This window comes from Centruroides sculpturatus, unplaced genomic scaffold (assembly GCF_000671375.1).
Source record: "Centruroides sculpturatus isolate CEXI.00-Female unplaced genomic scaffold, Cexi_2.0 scaffold638, whole genome shotgun sequence".
NCBI classification, from domain to species: Eukaryota; Metazoa; Arthropoda; class Arachnida; order Scorpiones; family Buthidae; genus Centruroides; species Centruroides sculpturatus.
In genome coordinates this window covers 125,753-141,695 of record NW_019384865.1, presented here as the reverse complement: position 1 = coordinate 141,695, position 15,943 = coordinate 125,753, and the positions used below count along the sequence as shown (strand labels likewise).

General features: G+C 25.0%; 1 protein-coding gene across 1 annotated transcript in view; it reads right to left on the bottom strand.

Moving 5' to 3' along the window:
• LOC111630776 (serine/threonine-protein kinase unc-51-like) overlaps positions 1-15,943 on the bottom strand; it is a 90,139-nt gene that overhangs the window by 69,482 nt on the left and 4,714 nt on the right. Inside the window, exons 2-3 of the mRNA XM_023374923.1 lie at positions 2,059-2,109; positions 405-437 (exon numbers count right to left, since the gene is read on the bottom strand). Of these exons, the coding sequence (XP_023230691.1) occupies positions 405-437; positions 2,059-2,109 (84 nt within the window). The remainder of the gene's footprint in view (positions 1-404; positions 438-2,058; positions 2,110-15,943) is intronic.

Genomic DNA, 15,943 nt, shown 5'->3' with positions numbered 1-15,943 from the left:
AAATTATTATTAAAATATTAAAATATTATTTACATAAATAATAATACAAAAAGTAAGTTTTTAATTATATTTACAATATAATTAAACAATTAATTATAATTTAATTACAAATTTAATTTTATGATATATATTTAAATGAGAACATTTCACAACATTACTCCAAGTACAATAAATATAAATATGCATCTTAGTTCAATGTTGCATTCATAAATAATAATGATCCAATTATTATAAATTTTCAAAAACATAACTTAATATAAAAACAGGGATTTCCTCTATTTAAACTTTAAACAGATTCCATGTTTTAAAATGTAAAATCTAATATCTAATTTAATTAAATACAACTAATTTAGTTTACTAATACTGATTAAATTATATTACTGAAAATAAATTATAAAGCTTACCTCCATTACTAAATAAACATGATGTGCAGTTTCCTGAAAATATATTAAATATCTTTATAAAAGTGTTTTAAAACTTCTTTTGTATTTTTCTTTAAAAATCAATCTTTTGTCTTTCAATCCTAATAATCAATCTTATTATATCTAATTATATATTGTTTATTCAATATGGAATATTGTAATTAGAAGCACTAGAATTACCACTTCTAATTACAATATTCCACACTGAATAAACAATAACAACTTCAGAAATATAATAATATTTTTGACAATTTCTAGAAAATTAAATTTTATCATCATCCCAAACATTAATAAGAAAAAATTTCTTTTAAATGCATCTTTAAGTTTAAATTTCTTTAATATTTTCAAGATGAAATTCAAAACCCAGTTTTACTTTTTCTTAAATATTTAAAACATGTTTTATATTGTTGTACATTGTTTTTACAAAATGTTTATTAAAATGTATGAATATTTTAAACAACTATTTTTTTCTTTTGTAATTAAATTTTATTTATTTTGTTGGGACTATCATGTGTCATAACAACATTTAAAATGCAGTATAAAAAAATGAAGAATTACTTTAAAGAAAAATAAAAGTATAATATACACAAAAAAGCCAAAAATCCAGTAAAAGGAATGTAAATTTCCTAAAATTCTTGAAATTTCTAATGGAAAACATTAGTTTCTCATTAGAAACTAATGTTTTCCACAGCTTTTAGCAATGATCATCAGGTTACCCATCCCAAAATAATCAAGGATATAATTAACAGATACAATGTCTCTGCCACATACCGACCACAAGATGGAAGTTAAAACTTACAAGTCAGTAAATTATAATGAACACTTCAGATGCATCTTCTGGGAGACCATGAAAACAACTAACATCTAAATTGCTTAGAGAAGAAACTTACTCAGAAATGTTAAGGACCCTTGTGATAAATGTCAACTTCCAGGAGTTTATTCCATTCCTATGTCAGACAACAAAGTTGTCCAATAGCTGAAATACACAGGGGCTACAAATCATTGGTTTAGCCTTCAATTAAAAGAACACCTAACATCAATCATAAAGGATCACACAACAACCACTTTGGTAGCTTTTCCTATAGGTGATGTGCACTGGACAAGGCACATCTTATACATCACTCCAGCAAAACTAACACTTAGAAAAACTGAAGATATACGAAGCATGCAGGAATGGTGACAATGAATTACTGTACAAGAACAATAACACATTCACAAGTGTAGAGGGCCTCTTTTTAAAATCCACTAAATGAATTTTCTAATTGCTTATCATCCAAATTCATGCTTGCGTCACTGATTAATCAGAAGCCAGTTCCATGTTTTAAAAAATTTTGTTCTTTGATTTGTATGTGTTAGAACAGTTTGTAACCTGATAATGATTGATGAAAGCTGTGTAAAATGTTAGTTTCTCACTAAATTTACATTCCTTTTGCTGGGATTTAGATCCTTTTAGATGTATCCAGTATTAGTTCCATATATGAAAAAAAAATTCAAAACAGTGAAAGTTTTGTTTTCATGTATATTTCACAGTTTTTGTTGAAAGCATATATATTTTAACATTTTATTAAAATATGACATTAAAATCTTTGTAAAAATTTATACAGATAAAAATATGCTTATAAATAATAACAGTTACCTTGCAATCCAATAAGGCTACTACATTTTCATGATGTAATTCTGCCAGTTCCTAAAACCAAAATTAAGATGATTTTTAAAAACTGATATTAAACAAATTTTAAAATCATTAATTTTATTTATGAAATAAATAAGCTTTCATTTTAGAATAATAGTATATTATTCTTTAATATCATTTAAATAAAAGTAATAAGTAAGAAAAAGAATGAAATATAAAATCATATCAATAATAATATTAATTAAGATATAATATATTAAGAACTTATAATGTGCCATAATTAATTTTAAATGTAAATACAAATTAAACTGATTATTAATTAATAATAAAAACTCTTCTTATGTTATAACAGCAACTATCTGTACAGAATTAAATAAAATTAAAAAAAAAATATAATTATTCATATTCTATATATTAAACACCCTAATTGAATTTCATAATATAGTGACATCCCATAGTTTTATTATTTTATCATTACTGTACTAAATTACTAAATATATATTATAATTTACTACAAACAATTTTTAATTAACCAAGAGTTACATCATTATCAAGGAAGATAAACAGTTATCAAGAAATCTATTCCTAAGAATAGGCTCATATTGTAGAACAGATTTAATTGATGTTTGGAATAACTACATTATTGATTTAGTTATTGTTAATACTAATTTGCTGACATCCATTGGATTATTATAGAAATTCAGTAATTTGGTGATATTATAATTTGTTATCATTTGATAGTCTTAATAGTTTAAATTAGCTAAATTTGCTCATATAATAGGCAGCAATAAAAGGCAAAAGAAAGAAATGACCAAGAACTTGGCACAACATATTTATAGAAAATCCGGAGCTTCTTGATATTGATTGGGATATTAGGATGAAGTAAAACAAATTGCAGTAAATCGTATAGACTGAAGAATACTTGCTGCCCTGTGTGCCCAATTACATAGGTATATATAGAACTAGAACTAAGACCAATATAATAGGAAACTCCAATATCATATTAAGCAGTAATTTTCTACTTACATCATCATCTTAACCAGCATCAAATAAATATATTTTTTATATTTTACATTTGAATGACAGAATTATATTTAAGTTGTTGCTTATAAAAGAAAATAATGATAAAATATAAGTGAAATAGTTTTTATGATGAAAACATAAATTTCAGTTATATTGAATGAATTCTTTCAAATTTACAAATTTGAAAGAATTGACAGAATATGGCAATATAAGACTTGGGCAATCTGCCAAGGGAATGCCTTTCAGGAGGATTTCTACGGAAAACTGGCCAATATTTAGTTGTCAGATATATCCAAAACACTCCCATGCAACCAGCCCATGGTCAAGCTCAAATCCACAACCAACTAGTGACTGAGTGTTATCATTCCATAGGCCCTGAATTTAAATGAATTCATTCAATTTACTTTCATCTCTTATGAAATAGTTCCATATTTATCTCAAAATAATTACATGATTTTATTCATAATTTTTCCAAGTAATAATTATGAAGATAATAAGACAGTTTGTTGGAGTTAAATTTATTAAAAAAAACATATTTAATAAAATACTTCAAATGTTTTCTGATATTTCATATTGAAATTATTGTAAATGTTTCGCTCCTTATTTAAAAAATTTTATGATTAAAGTTATCATAAAATTTTTTAAATAAGGAAAGAAACATTTATAATAATTTGAAAATGTCAGAAAACATTTGATGTATTTTATTAAATCTGTTTCTGCAAATTTAACACCAACAAACTATTTCACTGTTGTATTCATAATTTTCTTCATATTAGTGTATGCAATCATTATTTTACAATTCTAGGTAACAATTTCAAAAAAAGAAAAAAAAATTCACTAATAAAAATATATACAATAATTTTTTTTTAAATAAAAGATTATTGCTTTTTATCAAACTATACAATTTGTATATCAAGGTAAAACATAAAACACCATCAAGGTTATAATTTCGTCAAAGAATAACTACAGATGTTATTTTCTATAAAAATAAAATGGGTCAGGGATGATAACTTTTCAAACTGTTTGTAGTATTAAATTAATAATAAATACTTTTTATTAATTAGTTATACTATAAACACTTACAAATAAAAGTAAATTGTTAATGAACTATTCATTTTTCATCAAAAATTATACATTAACAACTGAAAATTTTAATTAAATACTGAATACCTTTCCTATATTAAATTGAGTGTTCAATAAATTTAAATATGGCTAGATACAAATAAAAGTTGATAAAAAATAATAAAAATATGTAGTTTTATTCATCTCTTGTGAAAATAATAATATTGCACGAATAATATTAAATTGTGTGGAATACTTTTGTTACATTTAGTTGGTATTTGTGAAAGAATACTCAGAAGAAATATTCAGGTTATGAACCTAATTTAAATTTAGACAAACGTTTTAATAAATACAGCAATTCCCAATCAGGGGAATTTTTTTGCATACCCCTAAACCAGTGTTTCTTAACAGGGGGCCGCGGCCCCCTGGGGTCCATAAAAAGTTTCAGGGTGCCGCCAAATTATGCAAAATTTCCTTCAGAATATAATAAAAAGAAAATTGATGTATAACCNAATAATGATAAAATATAAGTGAAATAGTTTTTATGATGAAAACATAAATTTCAGTTATATTGAATGAATTCTTTCAAATTTACAAATTTGAAAGAATTGACAGAATATGGCAATATAAGACTTGGGCAATCTGCCAAGGGAATGCCTTTCAGGAGGATTTCTACGGAAAACTGGCCAATATTTAGTTGTCAGATATATCCAAAACACTCCCATGCAACCAGCCCATGGTCAAGCTCAAATCCACAACCAACTAGTGACTGAGTGTTATCATTCCATAGGCCCTGAATTTAAATGAATTCATTCAATTTACTTTCATCTCTTATGAAATAGTTCCATATTTATCTCAAAATAATTACATGATTTTATTCATAATTTTTCCAAGTAATAATTATGAAGATAATAAGACAGTTTGTTGGAGTTAAATTTATTAAAAAAAACATATTTAATAAAATACTTCAAATGTTTTCTGATATTTCATATTGAAATTATTGTAAATGTTTCGCTCCTTATTTAAAAAATTTTATGATTAAAGTTATCATAAAATTTTTTAAATAAGGAAAGAAACATTTATAATAATTTGAAAATGTCAGAAAACATTTGATGTATTTTATTAAATCTGTTTCTGCAAATTTAACACCAACAAACTATTTCACTGTTGTATTCATAATTTTCTTCATATTAGTGTATGCAATCATTATTTTACAATTCTAGGTAACAATTTCAAAAAAAGAAAAAAAAATTCACTAATAAAAATATATACAATAATTTTTTTTTAAATAAAAGATTATTGCTTTTTATCAAACTATACAATTTGTATATCAAGGTAAAACATAAAACACCATCAAGGTTATAATTTCGTCAAAGAATAACTACAGATGTTATTTTCTATAAAAATAAAATGGGTCAGGGATGATAACTTTTCAAACTGTTTGTAGTATTAAATTAATAATAAATACTTTTTATTAATTAGTTATACTATAAACACTTACAAATAAAAGTAAATTGTTAATGAACTATTCATTTTTCATCAAAAATTATACATTAACAACTGAAAATTTTAATTAAATACTGAATACCTTTCCTATATTAAATTGAGTGTTCAATAAATTTAAATATGGCTAGATACAAATAAAAGTTGATAAAAAATAATAAAAATATGTAGTTTTATTCATCTCTTGTGAAAATAATAATATTGCACGAATAATATTAAATTGTGTGGAATACTTTTGTTACATTTAGTTGGTATTTGTGAAAGAATACTCAGAAGAAATATTCAGGTTATGAACCTAATTTAAATTTAGACAAACGTTTTAATAAATACAGCAATTCCCAATCAGGGGAATTTTTTTGCATACCCCTAAACCAGTGTTTCTTAACAGGGGGCCGCGGCCCCCTGGGGTCCATAAAAAGTTTCAGGGTGCCGCCAAATTATGCAAAATTTCCTTCAGAATATAATAAAAAGAAAATTGATGTATAACCAAATATCGTATTGAAAAGTGAAATAAGAAAGATAAAAAAAACTAAATACAAAAACTTTATTTATTTCTTCCTACATACAACTTTGTTAGTACAGAAGAAATATATGCAAATATGCTACTTACACCGCAGTATTTACTTCTTTAATTCCAAAGTAATTCTAAGAAACTATTAATGCTTGAAATTTTAAAAATAAAGCAATAATAAAAAAATCAATTTATTATAGATAATTTAACAAATATAAATTATTATTTAAAAAAATGGGAAATCAGAAAAAAATTATGAAATATTTGTGGGCTGCGAGTATAAAAAGGTTAAGAACCACTGCCCTAAACCATTAAGCATGTACTCCAGGTGGTGATACACGCTTGATGGTTTAGGAGTGTGTGAAAAAAATTAATAATAGTGGTGTGCTATAAGAATATTCAAATTCTGTGTTAAGGCCTTTGACAATATCAAAGGCCTTAACACAGAATTTGAATATTCTCACTCAATGCTTAAATTTAAATAAAAATATAATTAAACCTAACCTAATAAAAGATGAATAATCTGCCAAGTGTTTAAGAAGGGTCACTACATTGTGTCTATGAAAAGTGAAAGGAAATAAAATAAACATGATTTCATTGGAATAAAAAAATATAATTATTATTATTTTTTTTTTTTAAATTGCTAAATATCGTCACCAGGGGATGCTTTTTTAATCTACATTTTCCAGCGCTTCTTCCTCATAGATAAAAGAGCCGAAACACCCAAGAAGGTTAGATGGTCTCAAGAGAACGTTCGTATACACCAGTTCCAGTTTTAGAAAAATTTTACAATTTTTAATTGGAAATCTTTGTGTTTTTTAAAAGGACGTTTTGGCGGCTAGTAGCCTAAAAAGGAAGGTCGGTCGCCAGGATTGTATTGTCTGGAACATAAAGTTAATAAATGGTGGTCCCGTTTGGGCGAATTTGGTCTCCTAATATTAAATAAAATTATTTTTTTAATACATTTATCGGTGTCCTTCCTCCAATGCTTTTCAATTTAAAAAATTTTTATTACATGTAATTGTACAGCACTATATAACTGACCAAAGCACTACTATTTGACAAATACATGAGATAAAACATAGGAAAATGGACTGCCACAGGGTATACAAGTAAAAAAAAATATTGGAAACTGCCAAACTTAAACATCCAAAATTTGGAACAACCAAAATTTAAACATCTGACACAACATATCAGGTTGCTGGTTTGTTTGGTTATTTGTTGTAGAATTTACACTGAAGATGGACTTACTTCAATATCAAAACATTTTTTATCTTTTTTAAGGCCATTTAAAAAGGTTGAAACTGTTTTGAGATTAACATATGTCAACTGAAAATAAATGTTAGTGTTAATATTACACTCATTTAGTTTTGGATTGAGTAAGGAATATTTTATCAACAGTGTCAAAAAATAGATCATGCCCACATTCCATCGGATTTCTTCCCCAACAAATTATAGAAATAATTTTTTAGTATTTCTGTAACAAAATTTGCATTTATTTTATTTAAAACTTTGTATTAAACTTTGTTTTATTTAAATTATATTTGTTACGATCACAATCTTTACAAATCTCATATGTGATAATTTATTTTTAAAGGACTTTAAGGGTTTCTTCAGGTTCAAGTAAATTTTACCTGCTGCTCCCCCCTCTCTCTACAGCCTTGCTTGTTATGAAACAAAACTGTAGATTAAGTATTACATATAATTTAAATTGGAAACATACAAAAATTAATTTTATTACAGAAATAAAATAAAGAAAACATTTCATCCATTTTTATTGTTTTCTGTAATATCTTTCACAAGCAAGGCTTTCTTTGCCAAGACTATTATATTATTTTTATATATATATTTATTTATTTATGTTTTATTTTCAAGATACAGTACAGTCGACCCCTCTATAACACTGTTGATTATTCCGTTTTATATGAATTCCATGTTGTACGAGTCACTTAGATTTTACAAATACGTGAACCGTTCACAGCCCGGCACAGGTATTTCTAAAATCTAAGTGACTCGTACAACATGGAATTCATATAAAATGGAATAATCAACAGTGTTATAGGGGGGTCGACTGTAAACTGTTTAAAATAATAAACAATAATTTTTCAATTATCAATTCTTTTGGTCAATTAGACTTTGTAAACATTTTAAAATAAATGTTTCTGACATAAACATTTCAAATAATTATATGTAAACCTATTTTTTTTCCAGTCTACTTTTTAGAGAAGTCAATAAGTCATCTACAATGTTAAGTACTTCCAAAACTATCCAAAATCTTTTCAAAGGAAATTTAAAAAATAATTATTCCATGTAAAAATTTTAGCAATAGTTCTTTAATTTTAAACTTAAATAGAAAAGTATTTCAAATTCAGAATATAAATAGGTAAAAAAAGTGGATCATAATTGATAGATAATACATACTTTTTATAAAGTATGTATTTAGATAATACATACTTTTTATAAAGTATGTATTATCTATCAATTATGATCCATTTAATTTCACACATTTGTAATTTTTTTCATTTCAAATGAACTTATGTTTGAAAGAACATTATCATTAAATTTAAATTTAATCCATTTTTTAAATGTTATGATGTATTTGCTAATTTAAAAATAAAAAACCATTCAACTATCCAGCATAATTCTTTAATAACATAAAAACGTTTTCAAACGCATTAAGCATTCATCATCAGTTATTTCTCCAATTCGAATCAGGAAATTCAAAAAAGTATGCAATTGAATTTCAAATAAACGGTTATGTAAAAAATTAAAAGGTAACATGTTATAAATGAAAATGATATATACAAATTTCCGTGTATTTAATAAATAATAATAAAAATAAAATCTATCAAAGATCATCCTAAGTCCGATTAAGCCTTTTTTTTATAGATCTATGCCAATTCATCGCAAAAAGATTTCCAAGCAGATGAAAGCTCGTCGGCATTCCTATAGTTGATACATTGTGTGCTCTTCTGCGCCTTGTGGATTTCCATCTTTTCAAGATATTTTACCGCATGTCTAGATCTACTAGCTTTTATTATAGAGGCCTGGTCCCAGAAAACAGTAATGCCTTGTTGTTTAGCATAAGTGGCAAGGACCGTACTGTCAACAGTTTTGTTTACCGAAAGCTTATGTTCATTGATTCGTTTTTTCAAATTCCTCAAAGTTGCGCCTATATCGCGCAATTCTTTTTGCGACGAATTGGCATAGATCTATAAAAAAAAAAAAGGCTTAATCGGACTTGGGATGATCTTTGATAGATTTTATTTTTATTTATTTTTATTATTATTTATTAAATACACGGAAATTTGTATATATCATTTTCATTTATAACATGTCAACAGTTTTGTTTACCGAAAGCTTATGTTCATTGATTCGTTTTTTCAAATTCCTCAAAGTTGCGCCTATATCGCGCAATTCTTTTTGCGACGAATTGGCATAGATCTATAAAAAAAAAGGCTTAATCGGACTTAGGATGATCTTTGATAGATTTTATTTTTATTATTATTTATTAAATACACGGAAATTTGTATATATCATTTTCATTTATAACATGTTACCTTTTAATTTTTTACATAACCGTTTATTTGAAATTCAATTGCATAATTTTTCGAATTTCCCGTTTCGAATTAGAGAAATAACTGATGATGATTTGAAATGTTTTGAAATGCGTTTGAAAATGTTTTTATGTTATTAAAGAATTATGCTGGATAGTTGAATGGATTTTTATTTTTAAGTTGATTTCTCCAGTAAGCAAGCATACAAGTATTTGCTAATAATAAAATTTTCCATTGGTTTTAAATATATTGTTTATTTTTTACAGTATCTAAAGCAGTGTTACTCAATCTTTCTGAGGCTGCGAAATACCATTCATATACATTTTTACATGGAGCTCTAGCATCAATACATTCAAAACTTGATGAGCAATTCCATGTTTACTATTTTCAGGAAACAATGAAGTAATAAACTAATAAATTTTAATATATTGTATAAAATATAAACTGGAATTGCTCATAAATATGGTAATATGTTTGTAATATAATGGAAGAAATTTGCAGTACAAACTTTAAAATGTTTTTCATGAAACATTCGAGGCAGGTTTGTTAAAAATCTAGTTAAAAAGTTAAAAATCTAGTTAAAATCACTGAGTTAAGAAAATGTAATAATCTATTCATTTGTGTTTATTTTGTTCTATCATAATTTAGTTCAATGTATGTCTTGTCTCTTTAATCCGACATTAAGTACAAGAAAAGATATACATTGAACATAATAACAGCTATCCAAAAGTGATATTTAGCATAATTTAGTTTTCAAAGTCTTGATTTTCCATTAATTTTTGTTTAACAGCAACCCAAAACAGAAGTCAAACTGACTTGTAGAGTTTATTTTTGTAGAAGAAAAAGAATGTTATATTTACTACTATCAAACCTTCTGAAAACGATATAATGTTCTAAAAAAACACACAAAGTTCAATTATGTAAAAATCAGTCCAGTATGTAAAATTCAAATATTTATAACAACATAAAAAAAGTAACATTTAAGGATTTAGATAAAGAAAAGACAAAAAATATATATTTGTCTTACTAACTTTTAGATAAACTAAAGAATACTATTGTTAAATAAACTAAATAGTTTACACAAGCATCAATAAATTTTAATTAAAAACTTTTTGGAATAATTTTTATCTCAATATTTCTCTGTACAATTTTAAAATAATAAATTGCAAAACAGTGTATAAAATCATTCAGATTTCATAATTAACATTCTGTTCAATGACTAAGTTATTTTATTTTAAAAATTATAAAAGTTTTTAAGACTGTAGTGCAGAAAATTTAGAACAAATGTTTTAAAATATTTAAAGAATGAAATATATTAAATTTTAGGCTAATACAACATAATCTGAATTAAATGGCTTAAAAGTTTTATACAATTTCAAGATTAAAAATACAACTGACCTGTAGTTGGTGGTACTGTATTTGATATTATATCATATATTTAATAGGGAAAAAATTATAAGTTTTTAAAAATGTTATTCCATTGTAATATAATCTAATTTTTGGTAAACTTATGAAACTGCAAATGCAAATTTGAAATATATACAATATTCAATAAGCTGCACAGCTCAAAATGACCTGTAAGTGTTAATCTCAAGAATGATGTTATATAGATGAAAGTCAAGACTAGATATAGAAACTTAGAGGCAGGAGTCTTGGATGAACTATATATGAATTTTGGGCTAGAAGTCATATTTTAATTCAAAAATTTTATCCTGAACAGAGTTAGATACATGACTGGCATGACTTCATTGTTAATAAAAAAGAAAAAGCATGATATACAAGGGCAAGACACTATTAAACTTAAGTGCGTTGTTATGAAAAATTTCAGCCCAGCATTGTGACGATGCCACAATAAATAATTGCTCATTATAATTTGCAAATTTTTACTAAAATATTTCTGATTATGCATAACAGTTATGTTCTCATTTTTCATAAATACCCCCATCATCATTACTTCATAAATCCAATGTTTAAGAAGTCAAAATTTATATTTCATATTAATTTTGGAAATGTTTATGTAGCATTAAAGTTCAGATTCAAGTATTCTTACAGTTAATAAAAAAATACTTTTTGTTGATAAAATTGATCAACTTTAGAAATAAATCTAAATATATTAACATTAAAAGCATGTACAAAATCAATAATTTTAGAGACATTTTTTCAAGTAAATAATATCATTGACAGACCATTTATAAATACAAATACTCAAGAAATCAAGACCTCAAGCAATACATTATGAAAGACAAGCTACAAAAATTGTACTGAGAATGAAATAATAAATCTTATTTTAAAAGAATTCTGTTGTCTACGTAATTTTTTTTTAATCCATTAATTGTCTGAGATGCTTTTATATCATTCTAAATATCATGTTTTCCTTTAAAATTTATGTAAAATATTAAATAATGAAAAAAGAAAATAAGAGAATATACAAATTATAAACAAGAATAATTATATTTTATATTTACATACTATTTTCTATATTGATTTTTTGTATAATATACTTCAAAAAATTTCCTGGATAAATAGGTAAATTATTATGCCATATTTCACTTAAATTGTGTTGTTAATCTTCTTTCTTTTTACTCCTGTCACTACATGTAATACTAACTTAATACACTCTTTGGTCATAAGAAATGAAATGTTCATTTCTTCCATATAATCATTCACTATCAAAAGAATGTATCAGTAATCTTTTCTGTCAACTATGATTTTGAAAATTGCCCACCAGCTGCTTTACAAAATTACACTGTCAATGAAAGTATTTAGATTTATGTTTTTCATTTTCTTCTCTATAACATTTCAACAATATAAAACTACACACTGTAGATAATTTAAAAAAATAATAATAATAATAATAAAGAAACTAATTCTGTTATTTCAAAGATTTTCTAACAAAAGCATAGTTTCCATAACACTATATTAATCAAAGTTTACTGTTTTTTTTATATTTTTATTTGGAAAGAAAAAAAAATCATCTATATTTTATTATTATTATAAAAAATAAAGATATGTTAATATAAAAATAATTTTAAAATTTTTATAATCTTGTATTTCTGTATATTACAAAGAGCTTGCAATTTTTCCCTTTCCTTGTAATCTTTTTAAATGATTCTAATTTAGGTAACATTAAGTATTTTAGATAATTTAGCTAGGTAAGGATATCTAAATTTAGATAATTCAAATACATATATACCCATAAAAATCTACATATTTAGCTTAAACATTTAAAAAACTGTTAAAAGTATCATATTCTTTTTATTCTTCTGAAAAGTTTCCACCATAGTAACTTAATGTTTGGCTTTTCTTTTTGTTTTAAATAGTTTCACAAAATCTTTTCTATTCATTAGTGAATTATTCCCATCATAGAGAATTTTAGGTTTAAATTTAATGATAAGGTTAAATGTGTGAAATGTAAACAGATCTACAAACAAATAAATATTTATTACCATATATTGTTACTACGAATAATGGTATATTAATCAAATGTAGGATTAATCTCTGTATAAAAGGGAGATCTAATTAGATTAGATTTGTAATTATTTAGCTGTTAAAATATGAAATATAAAGTTTGTTTGAAAACTTGCAGAGCTACTCTGTATCATTAAAGCAGTATTTTTTTCTAATAGTTGAATAACTTTATGAGTAAATACATTAAGTAATTTCAGAATTTTAATATTTAAAAATAAAAACAAACTATCAGATACTGTAGTATTGTAAAATATAAAACTGTAAAATGAAATCATTAAATCGAAATTACAAAAAATATACTGTCAAGAGGATGATGATAATAGTAAAGAAGCAATATGAAAATCTAACTTAACAGATAAATAATGAAAAATGTATTATCAAAAAATTGGAATTCAATTATGACATAACATCTTAAATTATTGCTTACAATAAAAACATAATATAGAAACACAAATTATTAATTATAAAAATCTATTAAATTTATCTAAATTAATCTAATTTAATTTATTTAATATTTTCAAATGTAAGTGATTGACCTTTAAGCAAACCTCAGATATCAAACAATGAGAATATAAAAAATTTTTAAATTTATTTTGTCATAATTTACAGCATGTGAGATGCAAACTTTTAGAAAAAAAAATTGTCTACATCTTATATGAGAAGTTGCAATCCTTAGACTAATGAATTCCCAAACAACTTCTAACCAGCCCAATTCTTGAATAAAAATGTTATTGTTCACATAAACATATTACTACATTTTTAACCAGAATACAAGCCAAAGGCAGAGATAGCTTAAATACACTAAACACTTTACCTAAATATTCTATGCTGAAATAGCAGTGTTCCTTATATACAATAATTATGCACTGGACAAAACTAGTTGTATACAATAAAGAAAATTGGTAAAAGAATCAATATATCTTGTTTGACATTTTTGAGAAAAATTGCTTTATCATTATAATATGTCATAATGTGAAAATTTAAAACTGGGATTTAAAACACAAACATGTGAAAAAACAAATTTAATTATTCTTCAAGTACTTTCATTTGAAATGTTGCAAATTTCTTTAGGTACACTGAGAATAGAACAAAGATTTTTAAAAACTTACAGAAGCATTCTTTTTACATGACAACAGCAAGAAATTAATAAATAGAACACAAAGTGACAAATATTATGTATATGAATAAATAATAACAATACAAATGATAAAACTTAGTTAGAAACACCTGAATTATCAAGAGATACCTCTAACCGAATTGATTTGTATCTAACTAGTTATTAGTCTTAATACAGCCTGATAGATAATCCAGTAGATTGTTTGACTATATGAATACATCAGGTAATTTTTTTACTATGTATATACCCAATTTAAATTTTTACATTCCATATTCCACACAATTGTTGTGTACGCCTCCAGTAGTTTTCATAAATTATGCAAGCTACTAGCTGGCATATCATAATAAACATGATAACATTTATTCAAACATATGTTTATACTTTGTCATTGTCCTTTCAAGTTCTGTAACAGTATATTAACATTATGAATGACATTTTCAATATTCGTTGCATTAAATTAACAAAATTATTTTAATTTTATGTAAATTTTTTACTTTACATACTTTTAAGTAACTTTTATAGAATGTATATTGCTTTACGTAAGATTTTCACAGCAAGTTTTTGATCATTAAAATTTATATGGTGCATATGTTTATCTTTTTCTCTTACTATAATTTGGTATTGTGTTTCCCTTTTATAAATATCTTATAGTTTACTACTTTATCTGTTCATAGATGTTTCATATTTCATAGTGCTGATATTTTTCTTACAAAACACAGACTTTTTGAAATATCAAATTACATAAATAAGATATCAGATTACAAAACCAAACTTTAAAATTTGCATTTGCAAAATACCATATTTCTGAATAACTTTGAAGTAAAAATAAATTTAAATACATTTTTTCCATAAGAGAAAAGAAAAAAAAAAAAACTTTTTTTTCTTTTTGGTAAAATAAATAAATGTAAAAGTTAATATGAATTAACATTTCGACTAGTAATTCTTGCCCTTCTATTTTGTATCTCTAGTTTTTGTTTTACCATTTTAACATAACAATTTTTGGGCTTATCATACACGGTTATACTTTTTATTTAATTACTAATTTAACACGTGAAACATGTGAAAAAACATTTGCATAGCGATTTTTTTTTACAAAAACTGCCTATCAGTCAAAATATATTTTAGCTACATTGTCCTCTTCAGTTGATTTTTATAACAGGTCATTAATATTACATTATTACAATTACAGTTTTTTTTGGTATATAATTATCACCAATAATTCATAAAGGCACAAAAATTGCCTATAAGAGATCTAGCACAGTGTATGGGCTATTGTGCAACAGCAAGGACAGGACCAAGGTAAGTCAGGCACCTGGTGTTTATATGGTTCCCCCTCAGAGACCAATGTGATCTTGTATACATCAGATCCATGAAGCACTCATTAAGCAAAAGAATACAGAAGCACAGGTATGATATCACCAACCAAAGGCATACCACCATCCTAGCCACCTACGCCATGGACCCCGAAATACAAGCCCACCTCCATAAGGCGAAATTAGTAAAAATGTCATGTCAGGTTGAGCACCTTCGCAACCTAGAGGCTTTAGAAGTTTATAAAGCCGAACTGGCTAGCAACTGTATTAACACAAAGGATGCTGCTAATGTTTCTTATGCATGGAGGTGTGGTGCTATGAGAAAAAACGAGAG